Source organism: Passer montanus, unplaced genomic scaffold, assembly GCF_014805655.1.
Source record: "Passer montanus isolate IOZ18808 unplaced genomic scaffold, ASM1480565v1 scaffold40, whole genome shotgun sequence".
NCBI lineage: Eukaryota > Metazoa > Chordata > Aves > Passeriformes > Passeridae > Passer > Passer montanus.
The window spans coordinates 1,145,166-1,162,261 of NW_024368819.1; the positions used below are offsets into that span (position 1 = coordinate 1,145,166).

At 38.2% G+C, this 17,096-nt stretch overlaps 1 protein-coding gene across 12 annotated transcripts in view; it reads left to right on the plus strand.

The window, feature by feature from the left end:
• The window catches only part of EHBP1 (EH domain binding protein 1), a 206,896-nt gene that overhangs the window by 114,382 nt on the left and 75,418 nt on the right, over positions 1 to 17,096 (plus strand). For all 12 annotated transcript variants that reach the window (XM_039718885.1, XM_039718889.1, XM_039718890.1 and 9 more), the window contains 2 exons: positions 12,138 to 12,316; positions 12,945 to 12,993. In XM_039718885.1, the coding sequence (XP_039574819.1) occupies positions 12,138 to 12,316; positions 12,945 to 12,993 (228 nt within the window). The remainder of the gene's footprint in view (positions 1 to 12,137; positions 12,317 to 12,944; positions 12,994 to 17,096) is intronic.

A 17,096-nucleotide genomic window follows, 5' to 3' on the forward strand; every position in this document is an offset into this window, starting at 1 on the left:
TGTTGCTGTGCCTGCTTCCCAGTCATGTCTTGGCTGATGCTTCTGCTGCTGAGTGTTGCCTAGAAATGTTAAAAGCTTGTGCTTTTAAGATGATGGGTCCTGCACCTTTGAATAATTTTTAGAAGCTTGGAACTAACGCTCAGAATTGGAACAAACTTTTTAGATGCTATTGGAAGCTTATTTAGAGCTGTTGGCTTTTATAAATTTACCAAAGTTTCGAAATTGCAGCCAGTTTGTTGTGTTACCAGAGCTATCACTTTACATTAACTTTCTCTTCCCTTTATTCTCCCCATTTCAAAGTCTGTCATAATCATTTAATCTCTCATTATGCAATTAGATATGTTGCTACACATTTATTAGCAAACTTACTGTCAGACTAGTAGTAATGCTCTAATTTACACTTCCCAAAGCATGGAAATTCCTGTGTAGGAATGAAGGCTCCCTTCTTTTCCCTCCTCCACCTATCCCGAGGTGCTTGTGCAGTGAAAAGTATTGCAGGAGACTTGAGATGTGTGAGTGATAAGTTCTCTACATGTTGTAACAGCTGAACATGATCAGACATGTTAAAGATGATGTATGAGGCTCAAGTGTGAGTTTTCTGCATTTGTGCTGGCTGAAGATTTATCCTGTGTTGCTCCTTTGGGCTTCTCTGGTAAATCTCATCTCATCCCCCTGTGCAAGAAAGAACACTTGATGCCTTCCCCTGATGCTCCTTCTAATAACTGACTGAAAGACTGAAGTCTTCTGGTGTAGTCCTTCTGTCCAGGTGTTCCCTAGTTCTGCCTGCAGATGGGTGTTTGGAATCACAAGCAGCTCACACCCAGCACATTAATCATCACATCATCTGGGGACCAGTAGAGAACCTGGCAGCAATGCTTGATTTTAATTAACACACCGTGTAAACTAAGTCCAAAAGGCACTTGAAATGTAACACTTTCTTCCATTTGTGGAAGCTCAGTCCTCTTGAGGATTTTAATCCAATGGACGTTAATGTATTGGGGATCCAGTGATGTCATCTGCCTGTCACTGGGAGTTAATGACAGTTAATGCATGGATTAATGATTGGAACAGTGTTGAAAGACCAGGAAGTCATGAATCCATATCTCTGATACTGCCGTAGAAATACAGACTCCAATCATGGAATTGTGGACTTGTCTGTTCAGGAAAACCCATCAGGCCATGATCTGGGTCCTGTGCTCACGAATATTGTGCACAGTACAGGTGTAATAGTGCATGCTACAAACCCTGTCTGGTTCTTCACATACCCTGTTGTGGCAGCATCCTTCTTTTCTCTCTTAGCTTGGAATACTCCATATATGTATGAGCTGCAAAATTTGTTCCTCAAATCGAAATCAGCATTTTGTCTCAAATATTTTAATATTACAATATTTGCCGTATAACCTTCTCCTCCAAGTGTTTATTTTTTTTATTTAAATCACAAAATATTTTTTGTTTAGGGAATTCAAACCAAGGAAAAAGAAAAACCTGCTGAACAAATTCTGTAGTTCCAAATATCAATCTAATTTTTAAAATGTTAACATAAGTACTATATCGAATTAATGAAAAAAGCTATCTCTGTGGACAGTGTACTAATACTTAATTCAAAATTTTATGGAGTAGATCCTAGGGATCATTTAGGAGTTTTACATGTGTTTGAAAAAATAAAACCCAGAAAATCTGACTGCTGTGCATTGCTGTAACACCCCTGGAACGTGGCTAACGCCCAATTACTGCATGCTTAGACTTGGATGGGAATTACAATTGAGCTGTAAAATATTTTGACAGTTTCCAACAGTTGTGTGGTTATTAGCCAGGCATCATAAGAGAATGAAATTCAGTGATTTGATTAGGTTTGTATCATGATCTGCTTAAACAAGGACTTTCAACATAAACATGTAGTGTAAAGTGTTAATCACAGGCAGTATTTAATTATTACCAGCTTTTCTTGAGTTCTGCAGGAGAGAATTCCTCTCTCTCAAAGATTTTGATTTCTTAAATGAGACTTGCCATACCTTTATGCTTCAGCTTTTCATTTACAAGCTTTTACTTGTTGAGTGCTAAAAGCATAACCACACCAAATTTAATTTGTCGCATGAAAATTATGTGTGTATTTTTCAAGAGGATAGATTTGACAGTGTTGAAGCTAGAAAAGCTTGTGTTAATTACATATTATAAAACAAAAAGGATATTTTCATTTAACATGCATTTCTCCTTTTAGCTGAACAAGTCCTAGCAATTAGCAAATTTGAATAATGTAAGTATTCCTGGAAAAATATATGTTAAACCGAGTGGCACTTGAATTGCTGTTACTTTTACATGTATTTTTATTTTGAAATGAAACTAATAAAGCAAAAATATTCAAACTGCATGCAAATTAAGCTCCAGATTGTGCCAGTCTTGTTATGTTCATTAAGCCATTGAATCCTTGAGTAGTGGCTGTTATTCCATGGGGACTATTCACAGAATAAGGTACTATTCAGAGAGGTAAAGATAACAATCTTCCTTCACACTGCTTAAATAATGCTCATTCTGTTGGGCAACTAAAGCAAGAATATTCAAGCCTGTCATTCCTTAATTTTTCACTTGCTTTATTTAGTAATGCTTTTTTGTTTTCTGTGTTGCTTATGAGTGGTGCTTGAGAGTGAAGCATTCTGTTTCTGGTAGAGAAGGCTTTTTCAAGTGTTGTCATCCTGTTTTTTCTTTAAAAAACCCTCTAAGGTAATCTTTGTCTCTCAGTTCAGTCTGTGACATCTCTGCTGTGGCTGAGAGCTGCTTTGGTTACCAGTGTTGCTTGTGTGTTGCTGTTTGCCTAAATACCTCATTTCACTCAGCTGTAATTTTTTGGTGGGCTTTTTCTGACTGGGTTTGACCTGAGCTCTCACCTTGCAGATGACAAAACCTTTGTAATGGTATCCTAGATTTTTAAAGTGGCTTTGTGACTCTGTGGAAATGTGCTGACTGGGAGAGAGCCTTCCTCTCTGGCAGTCCTCGCGAGGTGCAGTTGGAGTGGTGGGCTTATAGTCAGTAGCCAGTCTCCTAAACAACTGAGACAATTGTAAACTGTACAACTGTACAGTTTTTCATTTGGAGAGTTGTTAGTGGTTGTTGAACTTCCTGTGTATTCAGATAGCTGTGTGCCAGGAAAAAAAACCAAAACACGCTGTGCTTTGCAAGGAGATCTGATTAACAAAGGGGAATTGGTGCACGAGTTGCTTATGGAACCAGTAATATCAGGATCTCTATGCAAGGATTCTTTTATAAAATGGGAAATTGAGTTTTTGGTGGGTGGTTGAGCTGAGAGGCCAGTGTGACATGTTGCTTGGTGGGAATTAGGGGTTTTCCAGCTTTTTTCCCATGCAGCCAGAGCATGGAAGTAAGCTCTGCCAGGCTCCTGCTCCCTGGTGGCAGCAGCCCATGTGAGCTGTAGGCTCTGGAGGTAAGAGACACAGATAATGTTGGTCTGAAGCACATCTGGAAGATAACTTGGTCTTTCTACTTGCACAAATGCTAAGTTCTCCTTTACAAAAGGAAAGATTCCTGCAGTGTGTTGTTAAACAGTAACGAAGCATCCATGGCCTTCCCAGGCAGTCTTGAGTACTTAGTTTTCATTATTCTGCATTATAGATTGTTCCTGATGTCTGACCTCTAGCAACTAAAGCCTGTAACTTTGTTTTGGTAAACACTGGTGTGGGGGTCAAAGGGTTTGCTTTCTTCTTTGGAATTTTACATGCTTGATGATTTACCATGTTACTTTCCTCTATAGTTTGTTCATACCATAAACAGCCTAAATGTGCTTCAGCTTTCTTTATGATTTCCCCCCCCGCCCAGTTTTCTTTGGGCTCATCTTCTTTACACTCTGCATCAGGAAAAGCTGAATGTAAAATTTTTGATGTGGTTTTGTCGATGCTAAGTGGAGTGAGAGAGGCAGTCTTGATCTTGCAAGCTTTATTCCTGTCTGTACATCTCAGTACAATGTTTGTCTTTTTCACAACAACCTGATGTTGTTGACTTAATGTTCAGCTTGAATAGACTGTTTCCCCCATATCCTTTTGTGAAGAGCTGTTACCTAACCAGTTCTTCCTTATCCTGAATTTATGTAAATGTTTCCTATGTTTCATTTGTAGCTATTGAATTTCATACTGCTTTTTTCAGAACTCCTTTTTATGTGATTGGAGTTCTTCTAGTGCATTTGATGTCCATCTCAGCTTCTCGTCCAAGGTATCGTTCACCTTCCTAATTCAGACTTTCACTGAACCTAAGAAATACTCTTGAAGAACCCCTTTCAATGCATAATTCCAAGTCACTTAAAACTAGTCTTGGGTATAGTTTTTCAGCCTGTTTTGCACTTACGAGTCTCATTAAGGCTCTGTTTTCCATGCTTCCTTATGAGAGCATCTTGAAAGACAATTAAAAGAGCTCAGCTACATCTGTAATCTGTTATTTGATGCTTCTCTACTCCCTGCTTCCCTCTTGTAGAAGGAACTTGGAGTGCTAGTCATGATTTGTTGATGACAAATTAATGTTTGTTGCTTGTTTTCTTTTAACTTTCATATGCTAAGGAGGTCCTTAATTATTTGTTCCACCTCTTTTTCATTTGCTTGTCTGTATTCTTGCTGTTTGTCCTTTTCCTTATGCATTTAGACTAGAAGGAAATGTAGTCTTTTCCTACATTTCTAATATTCTCCCCTATGTTCAAGTTTCCAAACCAACTATTCATTTCGGATATTGTTTCATCTTGGTTCTTCCAGGACTTTAGGATTATATTAAATGTGTTCAGCTAATCTGAAAGCTTCTGGTTTATCTAAGCTCTTTCCACATGGGGCTGAAATCTGACCTTTCTGTGCCTGTATGAGTAATGCAAGTCTCCAACTTCCATCTGATTTGTAGAATAAAGACAGATGTAGAAAAAAAGTACTGAGCATTTCAGATGTCTCCCCATCATCTATGGACAGCTTCTCCTTAGCACTGAGGAGGGAAGCAATGCTTTTGTTAATCTCCATCTCGTGATTGTTTACATAGAGTCAGCTGCCGATGCAGTAGTTTATCAAGGCAAAAACTTGTTTCCATTAAATTCTCACTTATCTCTTGCTGTCCTCAGGAACTTTAAAAATATCCATCTTTATGCCTGGTGCCAGCTCATGGGTACCAGCACCTCATGCAGGATTGTAAAATATACTGATTTTATTTCCACTGTCAGCCAAGAGGTGTATTATGGCCTTCAGAGGTACTGTGACATCAATACCAGGCTTAAAAATACTGAGTGCTCTGAGCACACCCAAACAGAGATTGTTTTCCTTTGTTACTGCAATACCTGCACAAATCTGGCATCTGTGTTATGTTCTCAAGTATTTCAAACAAAGATTTCTCATAGGTAAAGGCGAATGCTTCCATAAATCTGCCTATGGGTGGGCATTAATATAAACGATGCAGTAGATTTACAAAATAGGTAACTAAAGTTTTGAGCAATGTCACCTTTAATGAGCCAACATCAGAAGGTTGCCTGAAAAAACTGTGTCTGTTGAAATGTTCAGAGGAGTGGGATAATGACTTGTGTTTATTTAATGGCTCTGTCAAAAGAAATTCCTGCAAAAGCAACAAGAGTTCACTGTTTTTAGGAAGAATTGGCAGTGACTCTCATTTTTAGTTTGCCTTGTGCTTTCTTTTAGAAGAGATTCTTGTGACCTTTTCTGACAAGCTCTAACACTTCCATTGTTTGCTGCAGGCCTTTGAAATGTGGCAGAGATAGCCTTGGGCCCAGGGAGGTGCGTTTTGCTAGTTCAGTTCACATTTAACAAAGTTAAAAGCTTTGAAAATTGCTATTCCTCATCTGTGGTTTAAGTTGCTTAATTCTGGCAACCTGCCCAAAACCCTGAACGTTCCCATCGTGGCAGAGAGCCAGGGATTGTGAACCAGCAGCATCCTGGTAGCTCATCTGGGCTTCCAGCACAGATTACATGAGAGCAGAGCGTTCAGCCCACATGCCACCAGGACAACTGGAGGAAGGAAGGTGGACACAAGGAAACTGCCTGTCTTCTGAGAGCAGAAAAATGAGGCCCCATCCCTGCATGTCATCTGTTCATACTGTTACATTATAAATACGTGTAATCATCAGAGTCGGAGCTCCGTGTTCGCTTCTGCTTAATGGTATGAGTTCCATACCTTTCCTTGAGATTTTTAATTGAAAACACGGCGCTCAAGACAAAGATTATGCGACCTCAGGGAAGAGAAGCTAGGTGAGCCTCGGCCAATCCCTTTTTAATAGTTCAGTCTGAGAAGGAGATCACTGGAACTTTTTTCCTGGCTGTACTGACCATCAGGTGAAATTACTTCCGCATAAGTAACCAATTCATTATGTTGTCTCAGATTTGTTTCCCTTTAACCAGTTCATTAACATAATCTTCTCCTTGCGATTAGCTAATAAATTTAGGGCTTCTCAGCCTGGTGAGGTAGCTGCCCACACTCCTGTGCAGTCCTGTTCTTCTCTGCTAAGAACATCCACGGGGGAGGTTGTCATCTGGAAATAAATCGTCTGCCTTGCTCTTAATTGATTGCCATGAGCAGACAGCCCTGTGTCCTGTTGCGCAAACGAGGCAATTGTCCAGCAGTTGATGTGTTGTGAATTTTGGTTCTGAAGGTTTAGAGTTTAGTTCTGAATTCTTGGCTTCTTTCATCCTTTTAATCCCTGACAATGAAAACCAAAGCAAAACCCTAAAAGACTCAGCTAAGAAAATGTTACTTCATTACTAGACAAAGTAAAAAGCAAAAGGAGGCTACCAGATAATTACAAAAGTTACAAAATTAAATACTTAGCAGTAGCCTTTGTTACTGCAGTCTCTCCCATCTTTGTGCACTGGATGCCTGAAGGTTATATACATGTGCACATTTCAGTTGTATGATGGCACACTGTAATTTTCTACCAGACCACTTCCCCCATGCTCAGAGTAAAAGTAACCAGAGGCAGCCATCTGCAGGCTTGCTTTCCTTTTTTTGCCCAGGTATGTTTGGAAAAACTCTTTCCAGACTCCTGGCCATCAAAATATATAACAGGCAACTGAAAACGCTTTTGCATGAAATAATCAGACCTACTTGACCAACTGCTAACTTGAGGTGTGTCCCAAGGATTTCACCTTCCTCTTCACTCTGCCACATTCAAACATGAGAGCATTGTGTCAGCTCAGGCAGATGTCTAAGTGTTGGGTTGTGATGGAACATGGGCTAGTTTGGTTGTGCCAAAATTAAACCTGTAAAATGATAAGTAATTTAAAGCTTATGCCTAAGGCTTTTGAGATAAAAGTTTGTATTTTATTGCATATCCACATTAGCTGTAGGCACAATCAGAAGAGCGAAGAAGGCAAAGTTTTAAGATGTCTGCTGCTGATGAAACCTGGAGATTACCTAAATGTTCATTATTAATCATATATAGGAAATAAATTCAGTGTAACTTGTGTCCAGCAGCTGGGTTTTCATATCTGGTTCATTTTTAGGGACAGTAGGAACCAGGGACATTTTGCACCATGCAAATAGAGAACACAAAGTTAAAGAATGTACTCCTAAACTGATAAATTTGTTTATCAGAGTAACAGAATAGCAGAACTAACACTTCTTTCTAGGAAATGTGTATTTTCTAATACATGCATGATCTTCCCTTACTAGAAGCAAAGAGCAATGCCACTTGTACTTTGATGTGTCACTAAATTGTAATCTTACGGTGACCTGCTATGTAAAAAATACCTAACTACCCTAAGTAAAGAACATCTCAGCACAACTGGGTCATGAGGATATTTTCTCCATTTTTGGAATAAAACAGAAAGCTGTTCCACTCTATCTTTGCAGACTGTTTCCATATTGTATTTGAAATTCCTGATACCACTTTTTTGCTTACACCCAGAATGTTCCACGGCCTGGAATAAACAAAACTGAATGCATGTTGGACACATACAACAGACCTTGCAAAGGCATAAATTCTATTAAATGAGCCATATTCAAATTCTAATACTCCCAGGCTAATGGGACATTCCTATGGGTGAAGTCCTGTGTTGTTTAAAAAACAAAATTTTAGTATATCATTTTGAGGATGTAAACTTACCTGTTTGACTGAAATGTATTTGGTGTCTTGTTTCTATTGCACCTTTATACAGCTTTTCAGACTGTTCAGCTCAGCTGAGTTTCCTGGTCTTCTTCTACATTCAGCCACATGCTGCACATTTTCACTCATCTACTTGTGCCTTACTTTCATTTACCTTACCTTGCATTTTAATGGTTGCACAATTTTCAGTGAGCCCAGACAGCGTCGTGGTTTTGATAGGGGTATGGGAAAATCCCTTTTATTTTGCTCAGTCAAATAAGTTAGAGGCCAGTGTCTGTACTTGCCTCTTGAGGGAAAAAAACTTGCTTGTTCATTGTTTGTAGGTCTTCCCTATTCTGACTTTCAGCTCTATCTCAATCTGAGCTTCCTCTCCTGCAGTTAATTACCAGTCCTGGGTGGTTGTCTCAGCTCCTTTCCTCTTCTAGGAGTTGTGCTCATTAATATAAAACTCAAACCAGTTAAGTCTTCCACCTAGATTACATTTTTTTTCCCTTACTCCTCTCAGCATCTTTCTCTTCTGGGCTTCAACACTCCTGCTTTCTTTAAACACCTTTACCCCCATGCAACCTGTCTACAAGCCCTTGAGGTCCTCAGACTGAGCCCGTACAGTCTTCATCCTGGCTGTGTCACAGTCCCATAGCCCCATGTTCTCATCACAGTTCCAGTCTTGATTTTCTTCTCCTGAGTGTTGGGCTGTGTGTCAGAGACAGCAGCTCAACCCTTGCTCTGTGAGCCATCACTGTGCCTGGTGCTGGGTTCCTCACAGCAGCAAAAACAACTGTTTGAATATTTTTAAGTGTGGATATGCAGCCTAATACTTGAAACTATTGTCCTCTTGTTAGCATAGAGTAATGGTCTGATGGGATAATCTCCCAAGAGGAAAAATGCATACACTATAAAACATATCAACTGAGCTTCCAGAATGTGTAAAAAGAAGAATAGAGACTTCAGTGCTTTTGTTGAGTGTGAAACGAAGATATCCCGAAGCCGGTGCTGACTCCAGCTGATAAATCCATCCTCATGATGCTGCGTTTAGATCTGAGCTACCCCGTGAGGGACCAGCTCTGGAACCTCCGCGCTCGCCGTGCGGTTGCTCCACAGCTGGACAGAAGCCAGTTGTGTTGGATTCCATAACCTGTTGATCTGTGAGCAGCTCTGGCAATGTGGTGTGGATACCTTGGGCTTTTTAGTGGCATTTCCAGCCGAGTTCGCAGGGACTTTGGCTTTTGAGCTCAAAAAGGCAAGTCATGACTGCTGTGTCGTTTAGAAGAATTGTGTAGTCAGTGCTGAAAAGAATGATGTAAGAAAAAGGTTATTAAATTTTCATTTCATCTGATTAGTTGCTACCAATCGTGTAGAGCAACTACATGCTAGAAATAGGCACCTGGCAGTAATTGTGTTTGAACCAAGCCAGTAATTAATATGTCCAACATACAAATATTGAAAGAAAATGTTTTGCATAATGATTTTTCACGCACACATGAAAAAGAAACTAAAACTAACATTTGTAAAGTCCTCTGAAGGCATGTCAAGTGCTCACATACAGTTCTGCCTTTACTTCTGTATTTCCATTGTGTCTGGAGTTGAATGCTTTTATCATAGATTAAATAATGAAAGCTTTGACGCAGGTGGTGATTAGGAGCATAACATTGTCATGGTATTAACTTCACCTTTATCAAAAAAACATGGGCTAATAAGCGTGGAAAGAAAACCTTATACAATTTCTGCTTTATCGGGTAAGAGAAGAGAAAATTGTGCGTGTTATGCACATTATGTACGTCTTAAATCTTCTCTATTCTGGAAAAAGTGCTTTTAGAAAATCTAACATAAGTGGAAAGACAAACACAGAAAAATTCTCCAGATTTTCAAGGAATTGCAGTCAGTCTTTTTCAACATTTGATAATTTTAGAATAAATTTTTAAATGAAATTTAATGAATGAAATTTGGCTTAATTTATTGGTTTAATACCTTTGTCTTTCCTTGTGTAAAACCTGCTTTTTAAATTCAGTTACATCTTCAGTTTGTTAGATAAGTAATTAAAGTAATTTAAATGGCAATATTGCCTAAGGCAATTTCAGTGTTAACTAGAAAGCGTTTACATGGTGACTGGAAAATTTACCATTTTTGTTGAGAGTTTCGGCAACAAGTATTAAGCCTTTATAATTAACATTTATTATGTCTGGTAAGTAGTGCTCTATGATTTGAAGAAGTAGCTTTTTGCATTAATAATTTGTTAAAATATCACCATTCCACTATTTGATAATGCTATTTTACTTTTTTTCTCTCAGTAGTGCTATTTCCATGTATATAACTTATAATAGCAAATATATTTTAAGTAACATAACACCTTACATTTGAGGTCAATGATTAGTTACTGGGTTTTGCTTCAAGTTGTAAAGAAAACAAGAGAAAAACACCATCTTAATTACTTCACTGAATTAATTCTGGAGTAACAGTCTAGCAGCTCCTATGTGATCTTTGTTTCTCTGATTAAAATCTTGTGCGTGGTAAAGTTTATAATTTATTGCTGCTTTTCCTTCCCTATTTTGTATATCCCTGTTAAAGCTGTTAATTCAGTGTATTTGGAGATATTTGTCTCGTCGTTAATGGATTTGTTCATGCTGATTTGAATTGTTGACAGGATTACAAAACGTAAGCACTTTCTAACAAGTTATTTTGTACATATGATGTGGTGTTAAAAAAAAAAAACCTCAGCAAGGTATACCTTTTGCACTTTGTAAATGAGTTAGCAGTGCTTCTGTCTGGTGAGGAGGTAGTGTGTTTATGCAACAGCTTTTTGGGGCTGATTTGACAGTAAATGAAAAATTACTTCCCCGGCTCTGTGCACTTTTTTTTTTTCTCCAGAAGCAGTGAAAACAAATGAGTTGATAGCAGCTAATTGCTGAGCACTGACAGGCTTCAGTCAAGGGGGGGCATCGTTGGTCTTTCACAAATAGACAATAACAAGTAAATCCATTTGACCATAAAGTGGCTGTGATATAGTAAATTACTTGCTCTTAATTTGTCTTAATTTGGGGACTCTCTAGCTCTAAAGTGCATCAAGAGCTTGTTTGTTTTGTATATGTGCTTTAAATGATATTACATTGAAAGAATAGGGGATCTCAGTTCTTTCCCCGTAATTCAAATGTAGGATTTGCATCAGACCAATTCTGCCTGTTTGATTAGATCTAAGAAGTTTTTAAAGTGACAGTATTTTTCTAGGGAAGTAAATGTATATGTCTTGAAAACAGCTGCTGCAATCAGTATGCTGATTTTGGGGAGCAGTGGATGATCTGACAAATGCCAGATGCCTGAGGTGTTCTATTTTATTTCTTGGTTTATGCCCACAAAAATGTTACTAAAAGGATCAAAATAACTTTTCTGGAAATTGTCGTTATTAGCTAATGATGATCTAATGGTTGTTAGCTAATGACACTCGTTACAAACCACCCTCTGATAGCAGATTTCATCCGAAATTCCTTTTCCAGATAGAAAAGCTGAAAGAGGCAGCTCTTCGGGTACAGTTGGAAGTGGCTGTTCAAAAACACGGTGCCATAATTACCTTTATGCAATTGCTCACTGGCACTGAAAGAGCACCAAAAGCTGTCCTCTGGAGCCTGTACCTGAGGAATTCATCAATCCTGTGTCGTGACTTTTGATTGTGAAAGGGCTCGTGGGGATGCTTTTCCATGGCTGCATTTTGGGAAATGTTTTCAAGGCTGTGTGTCACGGGCTGTGCAGGGCTGTGCCATGTTTCAGCACGGGTGTTTCCACTGGTACAATTCTTGGCCTCTTCCCCTGTGTCGATCTGGAATCCTGTCTATCTGCATCCTTGGGAGACAAGTGCCTAGGGCAACAACTGTAGATAATAACTCGCGATTTGTGTCTTTTGCAAGTTACAGTCATTGTAAACTGACAGCTGTGAAGGACCTAAACTCACATCAAAGGATACAGATCATCTAGTTAGGTCAATTAATGTTAATTCTCATCTTCCATTAAATTCTTTTATCTTCTCTCTTTTTCATTTCTTTTTTTTTTTTCTCCTTTCCAGCCAAGCCAAATACCAAGTCCTGTTTTGGGGAGAAAGCCAAACGCTAGTCAGTCATTGCTCGTGTGGTGCAAAGAAGTTACAAAAAACTATAGGGGAGTGAAAATCACCAATTTCACCACGTCGTGGAGAAACGGTTTATCCTTTTGTGCAATATTACATCACTTTAGACCAGACCTAATGTAAGTTGTATACTCTTTGCCTGCATAAGCTAACTCTCATAGAATACCAAACAATTTTAAAACTTGAAAATCAAATACCAGTGTGTTTTAGGCGCTGAACTGTTTTTACCCTTTGCTTTCAAGCAGGGAACCGTCCTTTCTAAGAAACCAGGTTTATGAATGCTCAAACTTTGTGACCTCTTTGCTCTCCCTTGTTGCATAAACAATTATTTCTCCTCTCTCTGTGATTTGTTTTTCTTCTTCTTAATCTTATACAAAGAACTGACTTCAAGATGATTATGAGAATTGCGCCAGTGTTGAAATGAGATGAGAGGAATAAGCTCTTTGTATGCTGACAAGGACGGATTACCTCCTGGTAAATTTGGTTGTCAAGGCTGGCCTCTAGTCTCTGCCTTAACTTCTTTTTTAGATGGAGAGCTTCAGGCAATGAAACATGTAATCGGTGTTTATTTATTTATTTATTTATTCCTTTAATTTTCCACACTATTAGTTTTGTTGATTGAATTGCTGTGAAATTGCTAGTTACTGTATGATATTATTGTATGTCAAATTTTTAGATTTAGTTTGTTTTAAAACTGCTGCTTTTATCAAATACTGTATATACCCACTGTGCCATTTTCCCCCTCAGTGACTACAAGTCCCTGAATCCTCAAGATATTAAAGAGAACAACAAAAAGGTAAGAACTGCCAGGCAAAAAAACAAAACCAAAAAACAAAACCGTAGCCTCAATTTTGACTTCACTGCAGGTTTTTATTAATTTTGGGAAAGTGTGGTTGTTTTGTAAGGTCATAACTGTGGCTCACAGAAGGTATCCAGCCTCCCGCGGTTCAAATCGGATGTGTTATTGACTCGGGTTTGTCATGGTTTTAACATTCACAACAAGTGCAAGGCTGCCATTAGAGTTTAATATTTGTATGGCCTACATTAACTGTGAGAGCAGAGGAGGGGCCTGGCCAGCCTTCTGTGAGCACTGCTCTGGTTTTTCCAATCAGCCACGTAATTAAAAGAATGAAAAATGTAACTGCTCTTGGACTGTGGCACACAAGGCTTCTCTTGCTTTAACAAGGCTCTGGGAGCTGGGCACGGTTGATGTTGCTTTGATGGTGATTGTTATATTTTTAAAGATGGTATTTTACACCTACTCTTACACTGCATCAGCTGAATGAAGTAGTGTGCATAACATGGGAGGTTTAGGATAAAAGGTGTTGAGATATTACTTTACAAATAAATTAAATGCTAGCAAAATAGTTAATAGCCTTGTGCTGTGCAACTGTTTTAAACCACTCTTTGTAGGTGCAAGATGTAAAAAGTTTCTCTGGAAGAAGCAGGAATTCAGTTTGGGGATCACTGGAAGACCGTTTATTTCTGCTCACTATTTTAGATATTTTACAAGCTTCAGTTGGGCCCTAGGGACATGTTTAGAAATTACAATTTTCATGTGAGTCACTGATAATAAAATTGTTCCTGAAGATCATCTGAAAATTGTTTTAAGTATCTGTCTCCTTAAAGCTGTGATTTTATTTTTATACTGCTTTAAAAGGCACTAAATTTAACTGGGATGAAGGTGTAAAAATATACTTTGAATAAATTACCAAGCTCAATATTATATAGCAAAGCTATCTACAATCTAGTATTATTTACTTACCTGGAATTTCTGAAAGTGCTTTATTAAAATTCATTTTGTTTATATTTTAATGTGCCTGCACACTTATGTGTTAGACAGGGAGTTACTTGTCTTTAATTTAGTACTTAAGTATTATAAATAATGAAATATCTCTGACCTGCTCCTATCTAATGAGTATTTGACTGATGATATTTTTTCATAATAATAGGAGGATTTATAATGACCTAAGTGGATTATCTGTGGCATCACAGTATTTTCTGTGACCATATGTTTTTGTACTTCAAGTTTTGTTGAGCGTCTGGCCTAATTAAGATGGATTATAAAAAAGAAAGAATAGATTATTAATTAAAAATGTTAGCAGTATGACCAGTCATCTTTTCTTTGTGAAACTGAGATGGCAAACAGTGAACTTTTTAGCCTGTCTCTAACAGGATATAGTTCCCAGAATTGAAGAAATAGTGATTGTTGTTATTGTGCAGTTTTTTTCTTTCATCACTTTGCCAGCCTTTGCCTGACAGCTACACTGAGTATCTCAGTTGCTTCCTGCAGATTTATTTCCTGGTCTCACACAGTTCTGCCAGATAACCCCATGTGCCCTTGGTTGGAGTGAATGCAGCACTGCCAACAATGGCTGCCTAGAAATTCCATGCAGATATGTAACACATTTGACAATGATTCCTCCTAACCAATTAAAGTAACATCTTTGGATGAATAGGATGATTTTCTTTGTCTGAAGCAGCTCTTTTTTTTTTTAATGTTTTTCTGTCTTTCCCTCTCCCCAAAAGGAAAACTGTAGATTAAAGGTTAACCCATAAGAGTGTATATTTTAGAAGTGCGTGACCTTGTTTGTATTTTAATTTTTGAAAAAAGAGGAAATCTTAAGATTTCTTAACAAATATTTCAGTGCAAACACTGTGTATAATTAGGGATGGAAATGCCCTCTTAAAAAAGGCATGTCATCAGAGGTTCTTTATAACACACACCAACCACTTGCCAATTGGATGCTGCCACTGATGCTGAATAAAAAAGGGTATTTACCTGTGACATCTGATCTTGGCCAATATGTCAGTGTGTTACAGAGCTGGGAAATGATTGGAATACTGCCTGTGGTGCTTGTGCTGATGGATCCCAATTGATGTCTGTCAATCAGCTTGTCAGTGAATTTAAAAAAAAAGAAAAATACTTCATTGGGAGATAGATAAATAGGCTTAGTGTCCTGCTTATACATATATTTCAAAAATCCCAAACAACTACTACATTGGCATGAGTCTGAATTGGAAGGTATTTTTGGTGCACATTGGAAATTCAAATTTCTATCAGGAACAAAAGAGAAACCAGGATTATCTTTGAGAAAATTACAAACATTACAGGGATACTTTCCCAGCTGGTCTAAAGAGTTGTGCTTCTGCTTAAATCTCAGATATAGCTAACTATCCATATTGCCTTCCTAGTAATGTTAAATAGCTAATTTGATTTAATATATCCATTTGATTATTATTAAATAATAATAAAATTTAAATTAGTGGAAAATGTATTAAAATTACAGCATACTGGCACTACAGTTCCTTATCAACATTAGAAATATTTTTGTGCTGCTCATAACATGTCCTGAACTTAAAAAATATAAGCTACTAAACAAAACTTGGGCTGGATCTTTGACAAGATGAAGGAATGAGAAGTAGAACACAACAGTATGGTGCTAATAATGAATTTCTGGTTTTAGTAATTGTTTAGAGAAGCTTGGTTCATTTATCATGTGAGTATATCTTTTGGGTGTTCAATTGGCACTTTCAATTTTTATGATGCTCCCCAGTTCTTAGCCATTTCTAACAAATTCTTCAATATGTTTGAACTTGAGTGATCATCTTAATAAAATATTCCATTTTTAAAATTAATTATTTTATATTATACATTTAAATAGAAGAATTCAGACTTACAGGGGTAGTATTGAGTCAAAAAGGAAAATATTCCTTACATTGAAAATGAAGTTAATGTTTTTATAATAGGTGTTCATGCTCACCTCTGCAATTTAATTCCACAAAGTCATAAGAACATATCTAATTGCATGTGTAGGAGATGCTTGTTGGCATCAGTAGGATAAAGTTCAAGCAGAGTTAAGCATGCAGAGTAGTAAATATTTGCAAAAATTGAGGCTGAGTTATGCTTCTATTTGACAAAAATAATTTGACATGGAAAATTTACTCTGTTTTTACCATATAACAAACTAATTAGGAATATGATGCATTTATAAATATGCTGGAATACCAGGAAACTCCCAGCTTTTCTAGTTGTGAAGGACAACCCATCACACAGTGCTTATGGACACATGTATAACATACAATTGCTATTTCTAGAGCTACTGTCTGTAGAACATGGGCATGCCAATCTACATATCTAGTGTACTTTGAAAGGAGAGAAGCAAAAATGTGGATGAGAATGAGAGGGGATCGGGAATAGGTGTCAGGCATCAGCAGGAAATAACTGTGTTTAATCCCAGGCGTCACCAGAAGCACTGAGCAGCCAACAAAAAGTGATTGCAGCTGTACTGAGAATATCCATCATTCCAAATTCAATCCTGCTGTAGGGTTACTTCTAAGCAAGTGCCTTTCCTGAGACCTGAAACACTGTCCTCACACACTGTCTTCATTTTATAGACCCTGGGAGATACTCATGGAATTTAGTTTTATTAGCATATAAATAAGAAATTGAGAGTATAAAAGGAGTTTAGGTCAAGGTATGTCTATGGGCTTTGGCTGCCCTGGCTGCTGTGCCTGTCCTTAAGTCCTGTCATTCTTCAGATGGTGACTCCCACTACCTGCAGTGTGGGGTAACAAGTTATTTATGCCACTGAATCAGCACTGACCCACTTAGCAAACAGCACATCCTGGCATTGCCTTTAGTCCCCAGACAACACGGGTGGCTCGCTGTGTGCTCCTGCCCAGCCTGGTTTCTGCTGTCCTATGAGCATCCATCATTCCTGGGGTCTGCCATGCCTTAGGCTGCCACCCAAATCCCAGCACTGCTCTCTCTTAGCTCCTCTGTGCTCCTCATGTCTGTTCAGTTCCACCCATCTTGTCTCCCTCTCCTCCACAGTCAGCTTGATCCTGCTCCTCCAGCTCTGTTTCCCAAGATGCTGTAAATGACACCTGTCCCTC